At 46.8% G+C, this 21,935-nt stretch overlaps 8 protein-coding genes across 8 annotated transcripts; 3 read left to right on the forward strand and 5 right to left on the reverse strand.

The window, feature by feature from the left end:
* Positions 1-235: 235 nt before the first annotated feature.
* AOL_s00109g136 (uncharacterized protein) lies at positions 236-808 on the forward strand (the record flags this gene model as incomplete). The annotated part of the gene is made up of 1 exon (XM_011126617.1): positions 236-808. The coding sequence occupies one exon, from the start codon at positions 236-238 to the stop codon at positions 806-808; it is 573 nt and encodes a 190-aa protein (XP_011124919.1).
* Positions 809-1,276: 468 nt separating this feature from the next.
* On the reverse strand, positions 1,277-3,388 carry AOL_s00109g137 (uncharacterized protein; the record flags this gene model as incomplete). Its single annotated transcript, XM_011126618.1, has 2 exons — positions 1,277-2,130; positions 2,203-3,388. The coding sequence occupies 2 exons, from the start codon at positions 3,386-3,388 to the stop codon at positions 1,277-1,279; spliced, it is 2,040 nt and encodes a 679-aa protein (XP_011124920.1).
* A 1,161-nt stretch (positions 3,389-4,549) lies between these two features.
* On the forward strand, positions 4,550-5,818 carry AOL_s00109g138 (uncharacterized protein; the record flags this gene model as incomplete). The annotated part of the gene is made up of 3 exons (XM_011126619.1): positions 4,550-4,570; positions 4,646-4,727; positions 4,926-5,818. 3 exons carry the CDS (start codon positions 4,550-4,552, stop codon positions 5,816-5,818), a joined length of 996 nt encoding a protein of 331 aa, XP_011124921.1.
* Positions 5,819-6,315: 497 nt separating this feature from the next.
* On the reverse strand, positions 6,316-8,822 carry AOL_s00109g139 (uncharacterized protein; the record flags this gene model as incomplete). Its single annotated transcript, XM_011126620.1, has 9 exons — positions 6,316-6,994; positions 7,074-7,252; positions 7,313-7,785; positions 7,875-7,989; positions 8,062-8,078; positions 8,174-8,297; positions 8,363-8,436; positions 8,495-8,548; positions 8,720-8,822. The coding sequence occupies 9 exons, from the start codon at positions 8,820-8,822 to the stop codon at positions 6,316-6,318; spliced, it is 1,818 nt and encodes a 605-aa protein (XP_011124922.1).
* Positions 8,823-11,814: 2,992 nt separating this feature from the next.
* On the reverse strand, positions 11,815-13,081 carry AOL_s00109g140 (uncharacterized protein; the record flags this gene model as incomplete). Its single annotated transcript, XM_011126621.1, has 7 exons — positions 11,815-11,882; positions 11,963-12,204; positions 12,294-12,369; positions 12,428-12,452; positions 12,525-12,704; positions 12,807-12,839; positions 12,923-13,081. The coding sequence occupies 7 exons, from the start codon at positions 13,079-13,081 to the stop codon at positions 11,815-11,817; spliced, it is 783 nt and encodes a 260-aa protein (XP_011124923.1).
* Positions 13,082-13,792: 711 nt separating this feature from the next.
* On the reverse strand, positions 13,793-16,426 carry AOL_s00109g141 (uncharacterized protein; the record flags this gene model as incomplete). Its single annotated transcript, XM_011126622.1, has 1 exon — positions 13,793-16,426. The coding sequence occupies one exon, from the start codon at positions 16,424-16,426 to the stop codon at positions 13,793-13,795; it is 2,634 nt and encodes an 877-aa protein (XP_011124924.1).
* An 865-nt stretch (positions 16,427-17,291) lies between these two features.
* Positions 17,292-19,506, reverse strand: AOL_s00109g142 (uncharacterized protein; the record flags this gene model as incomplete). Its single annotated transcript, XM_011126623.1, has 2 exons — positions 17,292-18,827; positions 18,880-19,506. The coding sequence occupies 2 exons, from the start codon at positions 19,504-19,506 to the stop codon at positions 17,292-17,294; spliced, it is 2,163 nt and encodes a 720-aa protein (XP_011124925.1).
* Positions 19,507-21,023: 1,517 nt separating this feature from the next.
* AOL_s00109g143 (uncharacterized protein) lies at positions 21,024-21,908 on the forward strand (the record flags this gene model as incomplete). The annotated part of the gene is made up of 1 exon (XM_011126624.1): positions 21,024-21,908. The coding sequence occupies one exon, from the start codon at positions 21,024-21,026 to the stop codon at positions 21,906-21,908; it is 885 nt and encodes a 294-aa protein (XP_011124926.1).
* Positions 21,909-21,935: the final 27 nt, after the last annotated feature.

Here is a 21,935-nt window from a genome sequence, read left to right on the forward strand (position 1 = left end):
AGGATAGCTACCTAGGTAAGTACTTACTTAAGAAGCACTTAGGTACCTAGATAGACATATTTTCTTCATCACATCAAGGTAGAAAGATAAGAAAAATATCACCGACCTCGATACCCAACCTCTTCGGTGGGAAATTTAAAGCTTGCCAAACCTTTCAACTACCCGAATAACCTCACAACCGACAATGTTTACATATATAACATCCCTCTTTCGGGCTTCAAAACAATATTCGGGGATGCCACCCTCGAATACGAATACTCCCTCTAATAACATTCCCTCAGAAAATATATACAAACTCACCTCGCCATCTTCTTCAACCTCAACATCCCAGATATCTCTCCCTAACATTGCACAAACAGCCGAAGACTCCGCCGACCCATCTACCTCTAACCCATACGAGTCACCCTGGCGAGCTCCTCTAAACCCCTTCAGCCCTTTTACAATCCCTTCCGACCCCACCAAAACACAGCGCCCTAAATTAACCACCGAAGTCACAAATTCATCTGACCATACCGCCCAACAATCTCCACCTCAAGGAGTACAATTGAATACCAAGTCCACTGAAGATAAAAACCCCCAGGACCCACGGAGAATCACATCAACAGACGGAGTTTTCGACCGTCCGCCGCCTCCAATTGACCCAATGATCCACCCTCGACGACCACCCACACCATCACATATAGATACCGTAGCGGCAAACTACGAGGAAGAAGATTTTTACACAAAGCAGGAATTCGACGCGGAAATCAAAGCCATGCAACAGGGTTGCATTCTTCAGAGGATTTGCTGTTTTTGCTGTCCTGGCTGAAAATATACTCCCGGTTTGTACGTAATTTGCAAGATTTAGAAAGATGCGAATTAAAGCGAGTGGATGGAGGTGTTATGTCAAGACGTATTCTGGCTAACGGGAGCGTTTACTGGTACTTATACGAGGGGTATGTTCCCCTTCAATTGGATGGGATTACTGTTTCCTATTGGTTATTGAGGTTGGAGTCCAGCGGTGTTAGAAGGATAAAGACTATTTTGCTTCTCTTTCGTCATCAAAATAGGTATTAACATAAATGCAGTTGATTAAAGAATACCAAAAAAAAAAGCATTCAGATATGGATGAGAGCAATAATAAAGATAATGATATGATAGAGGATTATAAACCACCGTAACACACATTACAACCCACCACCGATGCTACGCCATGCCCGCATATATGCTGCCTGATATACCAAAAAAAGGACAAACTAATACGCACAAATGCCCTATAAAAAAACACTTTTTCCCTTCATGCAATATCCCACTTGCAAAGCCACGAGGTAGCCCAGCTATTCGCACCCCTCTTGTTCTTCCACTGGTCGATCGTAAGTCGCCCCTTCGCACTCTGATCATTAAATACCGTCAGCACCGATAGGTTGACCGCCGAGCCTGAGCCACCGGTCGTCAAGTCTGCTACAAACCCGCCTCGTCCGTCTGGCATCATGACCTGCTCTTCTTCCTTCCGGCCATTATTGATCAAGAGAATCCAGTTATTAGTAGCTGGCTTATGCTCGCATGGGCCAGCAATCCTAAACCGATACCGCACATGCGGTTGTAAATTTTTCACCCCAGGCTCCACACTATCCCTACCGTAATCGAAGTCCGGCTCCGAAAACGTAGCGTAAAGTTTAGGACCCTCTTCCATCAACCAATATTCCCGGAATGTGATCGGCTTTGCACAAAACTGCTGATCTGGATTTTCAGGGAAATGGCTCTTTCTGAACTCTTCATTGGTGTTTGTGAAGTGGTGTGGCGAGAAAACCTGCTTGTACTCCGCGCCACAGAGATATCCTGCTCCCCAGCAAGGGTCGATTGTCTGCCAAACACCGTTATCAATCCGAACTGCGTTCCAGGCATGACCGCCGGGCGACGAGGGGATTGTTTTGGCATCGGGGCCGTCCCAGCCGTAACCTTTCCCGTGGCCACCGATCACGATGGCCTCTAGGCCGGAGTACATGGCCATAGCGGCGAATAGGCCCGCGAATCCTTCACAGACGGCCAGACCGGTGCGGAGAGTGCTGGCTGGAGTCGATGGCTGGACAGCGTTGTTGAAGAAGGCGTCAACGTCGTATACAACGTTATGGTGCAGCCATGTGAAAAGTACTACATTCACCGGTTAGTATCTAGTATCAAGTAAAATACGTTCGAAAGTGACCATGTGATGGGCAAACCTACCTCTGGCTTTATCTGTGTCCGAACCAAAGTTTCTGGTCAGATCAAGAGCAAGACGCTGGACGTCGTCGTAGGCATGTCTCGGGAACTTGGCAGCATGAGCATCAACATGCGAGAAGTCTCGACATTTCAGACATGTAGTATTGATATTCCGGTGATTCGAAGGCGCAGAGGTGCCAGGTCTTGCAGCAGGAAGGGGTGGTGGGCCTGGCTTTGTGCCTGTGTTTACTGTAGGAGTACTGGCTGCTGGACGGCTACTAATTGGGATTGGGGGAGGTCTCGTCTCTGGTTGTGGTGTCTGAGGTGGAGAGGGGAGTTTGCCCTGTTTACCACCGAATCCCATGGAGAGAATATTCCTACGGTGTGGCAATGGTGCTGCTACCGGTTCTTCTGTTTGGTGAATATGTACAGGCTCAATTTGTGGCTGAGAAAGGACTCGTTTGGGTAGAGGTGGGATGGGTAAAGTGGCAGTTGGGAGGGGCCTCAGACTGGGGAGAGACTTTCGAGGGGGTAGTGAAGGCCTGGCAGTTAGAGGAGGAGGGATAAAAGGGGGGGGAGAAGGTGTTTCTGTGGTTCCAGGCCGCGCAGGCGGTTGGATTGGGCGACTAAGACCGATACTAGGACGCCTAGGCTCCTCCTTTGGCGTTCCCCATGTGCCCTTGAGAACAGGTGGAGGGATCACAGGTGGAGGCAGGCTCCGACCTTGTCCAGCTGGCTTTGGGGCGGGCTTTTTCTTGAGTAGGCTGTGCGCAAAGGTTTCTGGCTTTGGCCTGGGAGGCGGTCGAGGGGGCAGCCGAGGGGGCAGCTGAGGTGGGGGTGGAGGGGCGGTAGTCTGGCGGGTGGTGAAGTTGTTGCTGTTCTGCCTTGTAGGCAAAGGCGGAGCGTATGGTGGAGGGGACGAAGGAGGAACGGAGTGGTGATGATGTTGCTCTTGGTCGTCCATCCGCCCGTAGTTTCTTTCCTCGAGCTTCGAGGCAGCGTCTCCAGGTGATTGAGGTTCGATCGGAGGTGAGAAAGCACTCGGCTTGCGGGGTGGAGCAGATGGTGGTGGAGGCGGTGGAGGTTTCTTTCGAGGTTGGTTTTCAGAGTCCTCGGTTTGCAGCCCGACTGGTGGAGCAGATGGGCGACGGACCATGTGGCCCAATTCGAGGCGGGACTTGAGCGTGGCAACGGATGACGGAGAGTCCATTCTGATAACCCGCTCGACCAGACTACCTAGGTACGGGCCTGGTTACTAAGTAGGTAAGTATTTTAAGAGGTATAAGGAAAGAGAGAAAGGAAGTGATCAATGCAATGCAATGAAGGAAGAGAAGAAAGAACGGAATGGGACCAGCCCCCTCTTCTTGCTATATATAATAAGTACTACTAAGGTGGTGAAGATGCAAGTAATTATAAAGGCAAGAGGAAGTAGGAAGAGAAGGAAGCAGAGGCTCGGCAGTGCAAACCAAGGGAATCCAAATAAAGCTGCGACAGGATTTGCATGGTAGTACGAACCACTGTCCATAGCCATGTCTGTGCCACATTCAGACATACCAATAGTTACTACTGCTAAGAGTCATCCAAACATACATATACTATGTACTATCATATATCCCGAGAAGATGATATATCATATGAGAGCGTGTCATTTTCGCGCATATCCAATACGAGGTGACTCTCTCTCTATCTACATGTAACACCACCCTTTATCGGGCTTGATGCGGTGTGGTTCCGATATCCGAAAAGAGGGATGGACTCGAGTCGCGTACAGGAATAAGCTAAAAAGCCAAGATATCACCATTGGCAAGCCACCAGAATTCAATGTTCAGACCAATGCCCCATTTTTGTTTAGTCTCGAGTCCCTAAAGGTTAACCCGCATCTATAGAACCTCAGCTATAGTATATCCGACTGGGTCCGACTGGGCTCAACTGGACCTGACTGGGTCCATGTCGCCCTTTCAGGCATCGTCTGTTTGCTAGAAACCAATCGGATCAAGAACTAACCGCGACTTATCGACGCCATTTTGCGCCTTCAACAACCGTCAGCTAGTAATTAGCTGCCATACTACATAACCTATCGTCACGTCAAGGGAATTTTCGAGGGATAAAAAAAAAAATGAAAAAAGGAGGGCGCTAGTCACAGAATCCGTGTTCTATTTAATTCAGATAGATGTCTTTTCATTTCTGTTTTTGAATTCCATCTGTTCATCCTACAGCCTCTATCTTTTCTTTCTTTCTTATGTGCACTATACTCTATAAATTTAAGTAATTGTAGAATACAACATAGGAAAAATGAAGAGTGTGGTATTTTTGGTGGCCACAGCGGCGACTTCGGTGTCTGCCTCGGTCCTCCTACCCCGGGCTGGCTGCAATGCCGACAATTGCCTTCGAGGTATATATATATATACATTAGGAAGTATATTGGTGAAAGAAGTATTGAAAGCTAACAGATATAATATGAAAATAGGCGTACGAGCAACCCAACATGGTGACCGAGGCTACAATGACTGCCTCTCCTACTGGAGAACGACCTACACACCCTCAGTATCGTATGTTGATTAGTACCCATATATTCCATTCATGAAATTACTGTCCCCTCCTCCTCTAGTACACCTCCTATAGTAATACCTCGGTACTTCTAGTAAGAGGTACTCAGGTAATGGGAATAGAGCGAGTATAAAAGTTAGAGATCTGGTCTGGTGATACTAATGGATGGATGCATATGTCAAGAACGGAATACACCACAGTCATAATCCCCACAACGACAGCTTCCACAGACAGCATCACCCTCACAACCACCATCCTCGACACCCTGACCACCCTCACCCCGACAACCATCACTGAAACAATCCCCACAACATTCACTGAAACAAAAACCCTCAACAACGGCAGCAACCAAATCAACAAACGTAACTGTGTCGTACAGCATGGTAACAAAATCCCAACCTATGCCTCCTTCTGCTCAGGCACAAGTCGCTACTCGAGCGCCTGTTCCTGCCTTGGAGTCTCCACGATCTTCACAGCTACTGCCCCGACGCCAACCACCACCGAAACAATCACAACAACATCAACAGTAACAACCCCCACCTCAATCACCATCAAAACCGAATCTATTACGACAACAGACGCAACAGTCAGTCTCCCTTCGACTTCAAAGACAACCGTTACAACAGGTCCCAGCGAAACCGTCATTGCCTTTGCCCTCCAAGTCGTCGGCCCACCGCAATTTGCAAACCAATACCTCAGAACTTACGAATACACAGGTCCCACGGCCATCGGTCTCAGATTAACCACAGACCGAAGTCTAGCCAGCACAATCTACCTCCACCCGAACAAGGAAAACAGAATCTCCATTAGGACTACTTACTCTCCAGGTATCCTTTGGCTTGTCGCTCTAGCCCCTCCAAGTACAAACGTTATCACGTTCCGCGTGGAAGCCGAGGCGGAAGATCCCAGCTTCGGACCTTTGTTATGTACTATTGATGATGCACCGGCCAGAACCTTCGCTTGCACTAATATCTACGGATGGAATACTCTGGCCCTTTGGGTTGCTACTGGCAGTCTTGGTTTCATTGAAAACCCCACCGCTGCTACCTCTGGTTGGGCTGTTGTCACTCTCAAGGCTATACCCCTCCTATAACTTACTTACTTAATACCTACCTATCTACCAACTTAGAAGGTATATGCACCTAAGTGGGTACCTATATGACTGCTCTATAATACCATACTAACTCTATACTACTTACATGTGGATGTTTTACTTTATTCTTTTGTATATACCTACAACCTAGGGTATGTACATACAACGAATTATGCAGTTCGGATTTAGTCATGATTATGTTTATCCATCTTTGTATTTCTCATCCTCAATTATCACAGTCTTCCATCCATTATACACCCATGATTGTTTTTGTATACATAAAAAAGAAAGAAAATTAAAAGAGAATTGAAAGGGACGCCATTCTAATGCAATGCTTCTCCGTGGCCAGGAGAAAAAAATTAAAGGAAAAAAAAGGGGGAAAGGAATAGGGAAAAAAACAAAAGGAAAACTGCGTGTATATATATATGTACCTATAAACAAAAGAAGGAAAGAGAAAACGCCTTTATAACATGATATAGGGGATAGAGCATACTTAATTAGCCCTTTTTCTCATCAAATTCAACTTTAGGTTCATGACTTTCGGGAGGTATAGGACTGTTAGCAACAGTTGTTCCCTTGTCGTCGAAATCCAGAACAGACAAAGACTGCATTGGTGTACTACGGTCTATTTCGAGTCCCTTTTCTTGCCCTTCGGCCGCAATGACAGTGGTCCCACTCTCATTGTTCTGATGAGCTTCAACGGCACCATGAACACCGTTTTCTGAAGTAGAATCTTCAATATCTCCCGGTTTTTCATGACCTTGTCGTCCAACCTTCACAAACAAACAAAGGATCGTAGCAATTGCTGTTGCGGCTGTTGCAAACCAGAAAGCGGATTGATAAGTCCGAACAGTGAAGTCTTCGGCACTCTCGCCAGCACGGGGTCCACGGTTAGCGACTGAATTGGCGACTGCTGCGCCGGCACCCAGGCCAATAGTGTTAGCTAGAGCAATGACAGTGTTGAAAACGGCGCCAGCGGTTGACTTGAGATTGTTTGGGACCGACTCTGAGACGAAAAGATTGGAAACCATGTAGACCAGGTCGGCGCCGATAACTGATAAACACAATGAAGGAAAAGCCATAGCCCAATAAGAAACATTTGCAGGTTGGAGAGCGAATAACAAAGTGGAACCGGTAAACGAAACCATGCCGACAATTAAAAGTAGTTTTCCGGGTCTATACGAAATGATTGTGGTTTAGCAAAGTCGTGTTGGGAATGGTAGGAAGCAAAATAAAGTTAAGAAAGGGAACTTACATAATATGGAGAGTATAAGCAGCAAAAGCATTGACTATAAACCCTCCAATAACTTGCGGTAGGTAACGGGCTGTAGTCATCAAAGGAGAAACCTTATTAATTTCTTGGAACCAAAGCGTACTCCAGAACATCAGGACTCCAGTAAAGTTGATGAATCCGAGCGTAACAATGACCATAACCTATGTTCATCGCATCAATAATCAAAGTTGGAATGAGATGAAGGGTGAAAAGAGCCTTACCAATCCAAGATTAGGATACTTCCAAATAGATAATGGCATAAGCGGCTGCACGCCGGACTCATTATCTTTGCGACCAATATACCACTGCCATCCCAAGAATGCGAAAACGAGTGCGAGTCCGATGATAAGACAGGACAGGATTTCGGGGGAAGTCCATCCGCTAGCAGCTTTGGATGCTGAAGTGAGTGAGAAGACAAAAAGGGCGAAACCAGCAGTGACAAGAAAGGCTCCAATGAAGTCGACTTGTTTAAGGAGGGTCGAGATGGGCTTTTGAACGATGACGGACTGTGACTGCTGGATACCACTCATCCGGTTGCCTTGCAGCTCCTGCTTCTGGACATGCTCAAGAAGTTCTTGGTCTGATGGGACAAAGAACCATGTAAGGATCGTGATAGCAGTGTACAAGATCGCCAGGAACCAGACATTCGCCTGCCATGAGAGGAACTCAGTTGCAATACCACCAGTGACAATACCTATCAATATCAACACAGTTGTCAGCGTGAAGCTTTCTTAGCTAAGGGACCTAGTACTTAGGCAACTGATGATATGGAATGAAACCCACCAAAGACGTAGCCAAGAGGTTGGAACCCGCCGAGGACAGCGAAAGCCTTATTCTTCCTTGTTCCTCGTTGATACGTAGATCCTAGGATCCCGACACAAGCAGGAATAGCTCCGGCCTTGAATAGGGAGAAGAAACATCATCCATGTTAGCTTCGCGGGACATGCCTGAGACCGTCTTAACAAGGGACCATCGAACTTACAGTTCCTATATAACAGGTAAGGCAGACGTAATGTTAGCTTCGAAATCCTTCATCTAATACATTTCGACTTCAGCTTGAATCGATGAGGCAAGGTACTAACCAATTCCGGCCAGGCCACGAAATATGTCGAACAGGATATGGCTTTTGGCAAAACCAGCAGCGAGATTCCAGAGAGAAAACCATCCGTAACTGATGAATAGCATACGTTTTCGACCAACAATGTCCTGTTTTGCGAAATATTTAGCTGACATTCCTTAGGATACAGGATGTCGCAGAGAAATGGACTTACCGAGAGAGAACCACAAAGCAGAAGAAAGGAACCAGCGGTCAAAGTACCAGAAGCAATGATCCATGTCAGATCCCCTAAAAGGACTATTAGGCATTTCCTGCAGTTTCCCTACGTCAGAAAGAGAGTACTGACCTCCATCGATGTTGTAGTATTTCCCGATTTTAGGGAGAGCAACTTGGAGAGAACCTGTCCTGCAGTTAGCACCCACAAACGAAAGAGCTTTTATTTTCTCTCCCTCTCTGGCCCCTTCTTTATTTTTTATTTTTATTTTTCTTTAAAAAATAAAAATTAAATTAAATTAAAAAAAAAAGAACAAATTCAGGGAGAGAGAAGGAAAATAAAAGAAGCAGAACTTACCAGAACCGAGACTTGATGTAGCGACAGAAGAACACAGAGTTAAAACACAGACGACTTCTCTTGTCGTCGAACGAAAGACTTCTGGTCGTTGCTGACCGGCCATTGTTGCTGCTGCTGGAGCCGAAGCTTAGCGTGCGTGAGAGGTCAGGGAAGGTTGCTTTTAGGTAGGTGAAAGAGAAGAGGGGAGGAAGGAAGAAAATAAAAATTCCGACTGGCGACAACTTTCGCAGCTCAGATATGGAACACTTGCACTGCACTTCCAATTGCAACGGCTATGGGATCGGATTCATGACTTCCACAGTACTGATCAGATAACTAGGTAAGATTCCCTATTGAAAAGAGTATATCTAAGGAATCCAAGAGATCAAAGGAATTTAGTAAGGTCTTATATCAATCCCGATTCGATCTATCAATGGACTTGTTTTTTTTTTTTTTTCCCTGACTGTTCCCTGAAACATACTTTTAAAGTCACGGCAAAGGGAACCCGTTTGAGACCTTGTACAGCGGCGGTGGCGGCGAACGCCATTTGGAGGAAGAACAAAAAAAAAAAACACCACTGCAATAACATTGGATGCATATGCAACCGCATTCATTAGAATTCAATGCAGAGCCGTCCGGGCATCTGGGATCTATTTGGTATACGGACGGACATGGGCCCAGTTGGCCTCTATGTCATTACTTAATAATGATTAGAAACCCAACCTGCAAGAACAAAACCGACTAGCTCTATTCCGTGCCAGATATTAGGGCTTCAATTGCAACATCGGCCTTCCGGTTCCTGGTGGGGATCCTGCAGAGCTAGGACCAGTCTCCTGTTCCCTTTTTTCGGGTGTCCGGTGTGCGTGCATGCTGGGCTGGCTTGATTGCTTCCAATTCCATTCCAACAGTCATCATCAGCATCCGAAACCGTCTGCCGAATTCGAACATGAACACGACCCATCCTCATCATCCTAAATCATAAAAAAATAAAGTAAAATAACTCTTCTGAACCGGACTGGACTGGACTGGACCTGCATAAGCTCTGTTTAAACATCCAACGGAGCCAATTGAACTGGCATCAGTGGCTGTGAATTCATATGGATGTTGGTTTATTTCAATTCTTATACAACACCTTAAACCTAGCCAAACATCCCTTAAACAATCCGGACATCCCGCGAATGGCCATGGCTTGATCGATCATATGAACGAAAAGATCGAGATCTAGGCATCATCATTTCCCATAGTCACAAGTCAACGGGAATGGAACATCATCTTACATACATCTTGGAGGGGGGGGGAAAAAAAAGATAAGAAGAGAAAAGACTGTACCGGGCGTGCATTGAACTTGCATGATTCGGTTCACATTACTCGCTTCAAAGAGAAGCAAGGGGCTCCACCCATCGGACGCTTCCGAGGTTGGTTTTGGGCCGTTAGCTTGGTGAACAGATTTACTAACGCGACATATGCTTATGCGGTAGTTGGTACGTTGGATACAAGACCACCCAGCAATTGATTTTTTCTCTTCTCACTTGTTCCCCTGTACATGTACCTGCTCGTATCGATGCGATGTCTTATATTTTGTGGTTCGCACAAAATATATGTTTCGGCCCGGGATATAAAATCCAGCTTCAAGCTAGCAGCTAGCTAGCCAGTAGCTAGTTGGGGGTGACAACTAAAAACAGGCGACATGCCCGACATGTAATGTTCCACCCCGCTTGCAAGATCTTGAAGGTACCTTGAATCTTGACAATGTCCAAGCATGAGCATGCGCATGTGGTTATCCGTCGAACTCTCGTGGCCCAGAACGCTTTCGAACATTTTTAGATGTTGACAGGAGAAAAAACAAGCTATACCCTTGGGCCTGTTCCTCGACCTCCCGGTCTTTCGGAGACGGGTGTGACAGGACATGGATATGGATATTTCACCCGCTGTATACTTGCTATAGGTAGGTATCGATCTATTAAGTATCTTCCTTCGCTTCATGAAGGTCTGGGGCGTACAAACACGCATCGAAATCTCCGGGGTATCCCTTCCTTGCATGTTACGTCGTACATCCATACATACATACCGGTAAGGAAATGTTTCGTAGATACTTCCACCGTTTTTCTTCTTATCCCCTTCCCCCCTGACGGTTCTCTCGCAGGAAACATAGATTAGATCGCGGAGGAATTCTAAAAGCATTTCGGAGGGAAGATTTTGGGAATTCAAAATTTCAAATCTGGGCAGGAGCAGCCGCTAAAATGTCCAATGTAACACAATTGCAAAACGAATTGCAACAAGATGGTCGAACCAGCCTCGAAGGAATAGAGAACAGGATAGAACAGAACAAAAAAAAAAAAAAACCCCCCAGATACTAGGCAGCATTGTTTTTACTTAATCCTCAGCCAAACCCTCACAATACGATGCCAGGATTCCGAGACGCGACGGTGTTTCGCCATTCGTTTGTCAAGGTAATAGCTAGGTGGGTAGTAATCATATGGAGACGCATGCGCACTCGCCGCGAGTAGCATAGTTAACTTAATTAAATCTATAAACTGGACCCGTGCACACGGCTATACATAGGTAAGTACTTACATAATTAGATATTTAGTATAGCATGTATTAAGAGGGGCTGTATTGCGCAATGTAGTCCCGGCCCCGTGAGCACGGAACTCTCCGCTTATGATAACTACCCGCGAGGCTGGATAACCATAGATATATAACCCGAGAGGCCCTGAATATATAAGTCGCATCTAAGTCGCGGAGATACCCTTAGAATCCTACGAACGGGGAAAATTCCGGCAAGGGAACAACCAAAACCTATGGTAGCCTCAAATGTAAGTACCACCCTTGCCGCATACGATGCCGCAGTTATACTAAGGATCTGAAATGAACAAATTGTAGCATCACATTTTCCTATTACGTTTCATCATCTTCCTTTCATTTAAAAACCATCCTGCACATAAGTTAATAAAAGAATAAAAAGACGAATTTAAAATGCCGATGTTACAAAACAATGCCTGTGCCTAGGTATTGACTTTGTGCCGTAAACCAGCCTATTCACTTGACGCCAGAACTCCAAAGCTGTTCGTTTTTGTTCCAGCCCAGTTAAGAAAGGAAAGCCATCCGCTAAAACTTTAGGTGCTAATTCCCAACTGCTTCAATAATTCCTCCCCAAGCGGTGTCGCAGAAGCCGGATTTTGCCCTGTCGTAGTCATCGACACATCAGTTCATGTGAAATCCAACAGGTTATTATAACTGTCTTCAAACATAACTACTACATACCGGTAATGAGCCTTCCGCCCCTTCCAACAGCAACATGTGGAGCCCAAGGCTCTTCTGCTTTTTCGAACTTCCTGCGGCTAGCCTTATCCAAAGCGTCCTCAAGCAAGAACGGCATAGCCTTGGTTAAACCAACTACCTCTTCTTCGTAATTGGAAAATCCAGTGACAGGTTGGTCTTGGAGAAGGTGCTCGCCGTCTATGAGCTTTACGTTTACAAAAGCGGCTGGGCCGTGGCAGACGGCACTATGGGGTTTTTGTTGGAGTTATGTTAGTTTTCTTCTCCTTTCAAGGAAGGGGATCATGGCGCGCGTGAGGCGGAGCGGTCTATTTACCTGACGATCTTGCCTTTTTCGTAAAATTCCTTGATCAAGGCCTGGGATGTCGCATCGATGGCGAGATCGAACATGGCTGAGGTTCAATAACTATTAGTCCAAATAAACTTATATAGCACATCTTAATTACTTACGTCCGTGTCCACCAACGTAGAAAAGCTATAACAAGATCGCCACGTTAACTCTGATGACTAAGCTTGATTTGAAAACGAAGGTGTGGATATAACTGACAGCGTCAAATAAATTTGCCTTTCCTAAAAACTTGAACAGCATTTCCGTCCTTGTCCAGAGTTCCTCCTTTTCGGCCAGAAACTTTTGCGAAATCGGGTCATTCTTGAATGCTTCAACAGAGCTAGGATCAAGTGGCGATGGACCACCCCTCGGTGATGCGATTGTAAAAGTAGCGTATGGCTAACGGACGTAATAATATATTAACGTCTTGTCAGCGTTCCTTCTTCTGGGACAGTATGTGTCTTCGTGTCATTTATATCTATCGGTGAAGGGCGGAAGTACCTCAAGCACGTAGTATGGGTGCGCGAATTCGGGCTGTATAGGTTCGGTCGAGTCAGTCATGGAAATCCAAAGTACCCCTCAATTGGAACCCCGCAGTGACCGAGCAAACCACATACAAGATACCATCCCGTTTTCTTTCCCGTATTTCCCAAGTGCTCGTGGGAAGAAAGTACGACCAACACTTTTACCGTGCTAGGTTTTGTTGTAGTTTCCGTCGTAGTTTCCGTCGGAGCAGCAGCAGCTGTGACCGCCGCGGTTGTAGCAGAAGTGGCCATTGTTGTCGGAGTCTTCTCTTTCTCTCTCTTCTTCTTCTTCTTTTTTTTTTGGTCAGCACCGCACTTTAGCTTTCCCCTCTGTGATGTAGAAAAATTAAAGTTGAATTGGATCGGATTAAATTGACTCCTCACTGAGGGATTATAAATTTTTTATAAGTAGTAGAATTTTTAGCCTCCGCCCTCGGGTTCAAATTTGGATTATAGCGCAGGGCTAGGATATGTTGTCATGCAGTTGTGTTCCCCGCAGTAGAATGCACTGTTAGCTGGCGCTTGTGGCATAGCCGTTGAGATTCATACGTCATTCATTAATATTAGGGTCGTTAGTTCTAGTCAAACTAAATCATTCCACTGGATTCTACCTAGGTACTTAGCCGTGAGGGCTTTAAATTTTAAGGCATTAAATTGTATCATCTATCGTGGAGATAAGCTTGCATGAGTGTTTGATATTCGCAGTGGCCAACCTTTTTTTTTCTTTCTTTCTTCAATTAATGTGGGTATCTTGAGGCTAGGGAACAAAATCGCCCAGCATATATTTCATGAATTCATTAAACTAAAAAATATATCATGTACCGGCTGTTTGACAAAAAAAAAAAACTCCATGCTTATGCATAGGCCCCCAAGACTCCGCTGTCGAAATGTCGGAAATATGTGAATAAAGGAAATACTTACTAGGGTTTATAGGTACATTACCGTTATGCCGTGGTGTCGTGCTTATCTTTCTGTATCTTCGTCCTCCTCCCCGTCATCTATGGTGATTAACCCCGCCATGTGCAGACTCGAATTAATTGACTCAAAGTCGTCTTCTGAAAATAGCCACTCCCGTTGTGCTAGACCGCATGCCTCAAGAATATCGTTCCGGTCAAGGTATACAACCGACCAATCATCAAATACCATCCATAGCCCTTGCTCGGGGACCCTGTTCCTGAATTCGAACCAACGTAGGAATGCATGCCCGTGACGATGGTCGCATGCTTCAGTCGGACGACCGAGATAACGCTCAAGTGACTTGACCGTTTCACATGAGGTTGAGGCTATATCTTCGTCTCTGGGCTCGGATGTATAACCTCTGATCGTAGGCCTTTTCTCATTCAAATCCCATATAAAGGTCCGACCGGCTCGTATGGCGGCAAAAAATCTGCCGTCTGGTGTGACAGAAAAGTCATGCCAAAAGTCTAGCACCTGATTTGGGGTAGAACACCACCATCCAGCTCTTTCTTTGAACTTGCTCCATTTGTTTCCCTTCGGGGCATGCTGTTGCCCAGACTGCCCGTTGGTGTCCGTATCCCAATAAAAATCATCCAGGACTATGGACGGCTCGTTATCAGACTCTTGACTGAGGTCCCATACCCAATTGCAATAGTCGTGGCTTCCAGTTATAATTTTGGCTAGCGGACGCTCCGGGCTTCCGGGAGAATCATATTCCAGTAGGGTAAGTTTATCATCATGGACCCGGGTTGCTCGATGAACCGCCTTCGTGTCGTCATACAATGCGCCTAGTTTCTCGAGTCGGATCTGCTTGTACTCGTCCCCCATATCGGTGTGCCGAAAGTCCCATCTGAACGCCGGGAGGTTGAAACAACGAACTACATTTTGCGTTTGAAGGTCGATGATATATAGTTGTCGTTTATCATTAACAATACGCTTGAAAACAGAGGCGCTGTTCCAACGTAGGAGTATTGCTGCATATGATTTTGAGAGGGCAATTTGGCAGACGGCGGGTTCGAGCGTCCTCCCATCCTCTGTTGTTTGGGCGGGCGTTCTGAAATCATGAGACCAAAGGAGCTCACTGCGATAATTGTCTACATAGGGATTGTGGTTAATTGAACCCGTGGTAGATATTGCTTTGATACAGTAGACCATGCTATCTTCTTCCGGATCAAGAAAAGGCGCTGTTGGGTCCGCAAAGTTCTGCTTAAACAGAGTAAAACAAAGATACCCACCCCACGAAGCACACCTTGCTATTCTTGCCTTTTCGTCCCCAAGTACCTCAGGTACGCACGACAGATCCCAACGTAGCACATCCTGAAAGGTTCGATCGAGGCGATTACTCTGGGGGCGTGGGGAACTGGCCACAGAACTCAAGCCCCTTGCTCCGATTTTGACAATACCGAATCGGTCGTTTTTAACTTCGAGAATATCTGCTGGAAATAAGCCCCGACGGCTCCGAATGAGGTCTGGTCTGAGGGTCTCGCCTCGAGTAAAGAAACCCCTCCCGTCAACTGAGGCGTATGATTTGCCCCCGTTTAGGCCCATTGCGAGCGTGTATCGCCCGGTAGCAGCATCCCACGAAATGTCAAAAAGATCAGGTCCAGGTTGCCGACATAGCATAATGAGACTCCGGTGTTGGTACGAAGACTCATGGCTTCTGCTCACCTCAGCCTGGTAATCTCTCCATGTAATAACAGGGTTGCAACCAGCCTTTGTTCCAAAGCTCTCCACCCCCCTTCGTCTAGTATCGATGTAATGAACGGTACAAGTCAAAAAGTTTCTCCATGATGTTTGGTTTATAGGCAGGAAACCCTGGATGAGATCCAGGCTATCGGGTAAAACTTTGGGGTAGTAGGTCAAATGGTAATAGAGCCTTGCAGCTGGCCGCCAAAATCGTGCATCCCACTCCTTCAACCTAACAAGCTTTCTCAGTTTCTGGCAAGTACTTGCTAGCGAATTGAGCATCCTACTAGGGTAGAAGGCTTCCTCTCTATTTTGAGGTGTCTCATAGCGGTTGTCCCGATTATCCATGTTTAAAATAGCAATAATGTCAAAGATACTATCTTCACGGTGAGGTGTCGTGTCAAGAGTCCATCGACGAGCCGGTGGCGCTTGTGCAAAAGCAGTTTTTGATAAGAAATTCTGTTCTCCGGATGGGGGCGATTCGATAACAAAGACGACAATGTTTGCCAGTAGCTCTGAAGGTAAGTCCAGAAGGTTGACTCTTTGGCTAGGCGTGTGCATCTTGGTAAGATGCAGAGAATTTTTTGTTATTTTTATGCGAGAGAAGGGATGTCTGGATTCTAAATCAGGATAGCAGGACTGGATGTACGTTCTTTTCCGCTTAGTGACCGGATTGAATCTTTCTGGAGATGAAAGTGTATGTCTTCGTGATAGCCCAATTGACGTCGTATATAAAGCCTGCTTAGGCTTGATAATGTTGTATGCATCCATCGGTCCAGTTTGCGAAGTGGCTTCGAGATCTCTGACCGCCATAGGTCCTGGCAAAGACGCTATCCCATTTGTATCTTGGCAATCATCACGGGGGCATGTATTCGATGAGGGGTGACCTCTCGTGATATATTGAAAGTTCGAGAACCTCGACAGACGAGCTTGCTGGGGCATTTCTCCATCCATGGTTCAATAACCGACGTTCTACTATTCATAGTACTTAGTAAGCCCTTAGTAGTCGCTCATCCGGGCCGACGGGAACAGCCATGTGGTTTAGCATACGCTCTGTTAGGTTGTGTAGTAATCACCCAAATCAATAATCTAGGACTTGGACCTGCCCCAGCGGGGGGGTTATTGGGAACCGGAAGAATTCGAATTGGGACTAGGACTCATGAGAGGGTTTTATGTGGTGGCATATGCAACCCCGCTCCCGCGATCAGAACGAACGCTCAGCTAAAGTTGAGGCCGCCACTGTCCGAGATACGAGGATTTGGGGGTTACCCAGGTCCGGACGGACAGGGGTTTGAACTTCGGATGCTGAAACCGGGAATTAATCAGTGAATTTTTGGTTTGGGAAAAGAGGCTGAATAGATGGAATCCATGGTTCAGTGCTGGATAAACGCCTACGGAGGAATTTGTATTATAATATGCCCTTTACATAATATAAAAATGGAGGATCTGTGCAGCAGCTGAATAGGCAAAATCGAAAAGATAGCTGTTGCAGCACTGATGCTTTTAATTTTCTCGGCAATTGGTTAGGCTCGCCTTGGCATGCATCATCATGGCCTGGTCGTCCGCCCTAGAATCATTTTGGAGCTACATGGAATTGATTGATATTGTTCTTAGGACCATGTTGATTGGTGATACTTCTGCACCCGAGGTTCAAAATATACCCGCGAAGCTTATTCGCGGACCGGATTGTCTAACTGTGGCATATCTAACAAGTCATCCTCATTAATCATGTTATGAGGGCCTTAAACCCATCAACGCCGGCACCACATCCCAGCAAGAACGCCATTATACAAATGAAATATTGGACGAAGAGTGGGGTTCATGCAAGACCCCAGTCTTCAAGCCTTTCGCCGGCAGAAACCGCCCATTGGATCCGCCTTTGTCTTGATACTTTTAGAACAATCAACGCCTCTTTGATCTGGTGTCTTGAGAAACCCCACATGCGTCGGGTCTCACCTGCGACCCGTCTTTCGCCTAAGATCTCTCGTCTCATATGCTCCTCAAAGGCATCGATGATATTTGAGTCCTGCTCTGATAAAACCAAGTGTCCTTCATTATTCCTCGGGAAGGTTTCCAGGATCCTTCGCCTTCTTTCCATAGATTCCTCGGCTGACTCCTCCGGGTGCAATTTAGCCATCGAACGTTTGCTTCTTTTTACTAATTTGGTATTAGGATACGACAGGTTTGTTAAAACTGCCCAATAACGATCAACCCATGCTTTGCGAACAACCAAGGGCATAAGAGTCCCGTCGTCTAGTTTTCCAGCATGAAGCCGGAATGGCTCGATGATAACCTCATTCTCGAGCAATCTGTGAGTAGATTCTTGTTGGGGAGCATCCGGTTCAGGCCGCTGGTCTATGGAGCCTGAATTGAGGGAAAAACTTCCGCCCATAACATCATCGTGCCACCGCACAGACCTCCCTTCTTCGTCGAATACATTCGATGGCATCTGTTGCGCCACTGGGGTCTCTCTCGGAGGGGGTCTAGCAGCTGCGGCCCGGGTGTTCGGGGTGGAGTTTTTAGTAGTCACTTTCTGTTTACCTGCCGATTTTGTTGGCGGGAGAAGGTGTTCCGGAAGGATATTCCCAAAGCCTTCTTCTGCAGGTTCGATAATACCGGACCTTGACTTTTTCGCCGGGGTTTGCCTTCTCCTGTCTATAGATTGGACAGGTTTCTTATTTGCAAAATATACAGTGGACTCGTCATAGGTCCCAGGCACGATTTTATCGGGCCCAGTTTGCAGAAATCTTCTGAAACTAGATGCTTCGTCTCTAGGTTCGGGGTGTGGGAGTTCATTTGCTTTGGCGGCATTGTTCGTAAGCTCGCGGAATCTTTCAATCACTTTGGAGGTCTTAGAAGATGATTCTGCTGGATCGTCGGCTGCTAGATTCGGCATGAGTCGCAAACTCCTTCGCCTTCGAGGCCCAGGCTTTAGAGAAAGAGAATCGGGTTCTTCCACGACACCACTTTGAACAGCTTCGTTTTCAACGGCTATGGTGTGCAAGGATCTCTGGGAGCCCCTCGAAAAAAGTCCTTCATCTTGGCGAGCGCGCGACTCTAAAGCGGGATCTAACAGTGGAATCGGCCCCTCGTCATGGTTATCTTCTATCTCTGGTGTTGACCGCGGAGTAGTTAAGCCCACAGGGGCTTCCATCGATGTTGTGTGTCGGGGTGCTATCATTGAGAAACCTTCGCTCGCCATGATCGAAAGATCATTTTGATCATCTAAGGGGTGCTCAATAGTCGTTACGTCTCGGTCTAGTGTCTGTGGAATTGGTGAGCTTGGTGGTGACGGCATATGGAATGTGTCTTCGATGGACTTTTGTGGGTGAGATGGTTCGATGTCTGTGCCGTTCTAGCACCGGGTTAGCATGTCTATCCCAATGCTTCGGCATGTTCATCCTTACCTGGTTTATATTGTCCTTTTGGACATCCACGGCACTTTTATCCTCACGATTAACCACCCCCGCCGCCACCTCGGTCATATTGTTTATGGATTTCCTGGGCCGACCACGTCCTCTCTTGGGTGTCGCCCCGATTGATAGTTGCGTAGTATCTGGTTCCAGTATCGACAGATCGATCTCTTTCGGTTTTTTACGAGCCGGAGTTGCTTTCCTCTTAGGCGGCTTCTGCTTCGGCTCGGATCCTTTTAAGGGTACGATGACGGTATTCAGGGTTTTCGAAACTTCCGACAGGGGCCTCTTCGGCGTAACTGGAGGTCGAATCGGTGATAAATCAGCTGCGAATATCCCACTGATATTGTCGAGACCTAGCGAGTCCTCGCTCATGGCGGTATCTTCTCTCGCCTTGCGGGGAGGTATCGCAGGTTTTGGGATAGGTTTCGAGACGAGTCGCGATCTTGAAGCTTTCGGCTTTCGGGTCTGTTTCGTCAGAGATTCTTCCGCAGCGAGATCGAGAAACATATCGTTATCTGGTTGGGCTTCTACTGTCACTTTAAGTCTCCAGGGACTGGAGTTGGACAGAGAAAGATTGGTGGAAGAAACCATCTTTGAGGGGCTAGATGGTGCAGCCATTGCGGAGGTAGGTGTGGGGAAAGCGTCGCAAATATTCAGAGTGATATTTGGCGACACTAATCAAGCCAGAAGTATTTGAGACCAGATGGTCGGTATGACGTTTCCAAAGGATGAGGTCTGCCGAAGGGTTGGTGGTGAAGCCGGAGGTTGCTTTGTGGATGGTATCGAAAGCAGGGACGGGGATGCTCTTTGTGGTGTTGTAAGATTTGTTATGTTCTTTTTGGTGGTTGCCCGAGCGACACTTAGGCATCCGCTGTCCATACTGTTGCCCAGCCAGACATAGTGCCGCCTCTGGTACCAACGAGACCAGCGCCGCCCACAGTTCACAGTGCTTAATATAACAGTACTTGCCCTTTGCCCAGGTGCATGAAGGCTTCATAGTACATCTATAAATACTTCTTAAGTACATAGTAGGTAAGCAAGTACTTAGTAGTAATTACCTAGGTACTTAAGTACTTGAGTATTTACCTACCTAACTTACTGTTACCTACCCTGCAGTACACTGGCTGCAATCTAACATTCGAATCCATGATCGATTCATTCACCAGCCACCGGCATCTAACAAGCATAGGAAGAGGCGGTTAACGTTCTGCTAGCATCAACGCAACAAGTGTAATTATAATCGAATGCAATGTAATCATGCTACCTAGAGCTACCTGGCATAGGCCTAGGATCCGCTGCAGTCGGTTCTGCATCTTAAAGCTTTTAGGGTCGCCTTCGCTCCAAACCTTGGCCTACATGCATCCCCGCATCCACCCATCCTTTTACTTGAGCTGACCCTTGCTGCCTTTGTCGGGAAACTAGAAGTGTGGGGCTTCTGGCAAAATCGCACACTTGTAGGGCTCGCCGATGACGAATTTCGGGGTCTCAGCTCGGACTCTTGATGACATCGATCTTGAGCTCTTTAGCGGACGACCTGACGTGAATATGTAGACCGCTAGCCGGAGCATCCTTTAATAAACCAGTGAAGAATGCTGGATTATACCATCAATTATCAGAAAGTGCAGCGGTCCCATGCAATGCCTGCCATTGCTACGCTACGAAACTCCGGAAGTTCGCTCTTTGTGCAATGCCTCAAGTGTGCCGTGTCTGAATTGCGAAGCTCTTAGAGCCAAGCTTGACCACTTAGCCACTTACGAACGAGGGATTGTCAGCTTATGCATACCACACAAATAATGTTACAGTGAACCGCATACGGTGCTAGCCTCGAGACCAACATATGGTTCATGTTAGCCCTTTCGCTACCTACGCTCGAGGTTACTAGGGGTGATGCATGCTAATCATGCAGGCAAGGTGCGGGTTCAGCCAGAGCTTTGACCAGCCTAGACTGGTTATTGGAGCCGTTCGTGTATCACAAGTTGAGATGAGTGTACATGTCCCCGCTATTTAAGACCGTAGAAGATCCTGTCGTTTTATGATGATATGAGGTAGTCGAATTAATTCATAAAGATTCTACAGGCGCTGCAGGCTATATTATCCACATTCCATCCATCGATTTACAGCAATCCAGCTTTAATATGGCGGACGTTCAAACCCCGACTACTTTGAAACGAGGTGAATGGAAGCACCCCGAAATCACAGATTCGCGAGGGCCCTGCCCTATCATCAACTCCCTCGCAAATCATGGGTTTATCGCAAGAGATGGCCGCAATATTACTGCTGACGAGATCATGAAAGCATTTCAAGAAGAGCTCGGATTGGGTCTAGACGTGGCATTTGGCCTTACAAAACCACCATTTACACTTCATACTCAAGAAGATGAAAGTGAAGGGAGTACAGAAAGGGTAGAAACACCACCGGGTTACTTCCACGGATTCTTTAACAAACTCCCCGGACTTCCGACCATAAATTCCGAATCTAGAATCGGTTTGAGGAACCCAGGCCAAGTCAACGAAAAGGGCGAGCCAGTGCTCAATCTCGATCAGTTAAAACGCCACGGTGCTGTAGAGCATGATGTATCGCTCGTCCGAAGAGACTTTGCACAGGGAGACAATACAACCATTCAACCGGACCTCCTGCATGATCTCCTCGCTTCTGCTTCTGATAGCGGGAACGGGGGAAAGATATTTACTATCCAGGATTTCGCCCAATTTCGAAATAGACGCCTAGAGCAGCAAAAGAGAGAGAATCCGAAAGTCAACTTCGGCCTCCGCGAGGCGATTCTAGCCTTCGGAGAGGTTGCCCTTGTCATGTCCGTCTGGGGTGCGAAGTCTGTCACGGAGTATGACAGAGTCCCGTTCGAGTATATTAAGGCGATATTTGAAGAGGAAAGATTCCCATATCGAGAGGGATGGGTAAAACGGAACGTCCCACTTACGCTGCCAGAGCTTATTGCGAACTCAACTTATCTCCAAGCCTCCGCTTTGTATGACTATACCATCGGTAGATTTTGGAATCGCTAGGTTCCTGATTGCGCCCAGTATAAGTTA

Source organism: Orbilia oligospora (genome assembly GCF_000225545.1).
Source record: "Orbilia oligospora ATCC 24927 unplaced genomic scaffold scaffold00109, whole genome shotgun sequence".
Taxonomy (NCBI): domain Eukaryota; kingdom Fungi; phylum Ascomycota; class Orbiliomycetes; order Orbiliales; family Orbiliaceae; genus Orbilia; species Orbilia oligospora.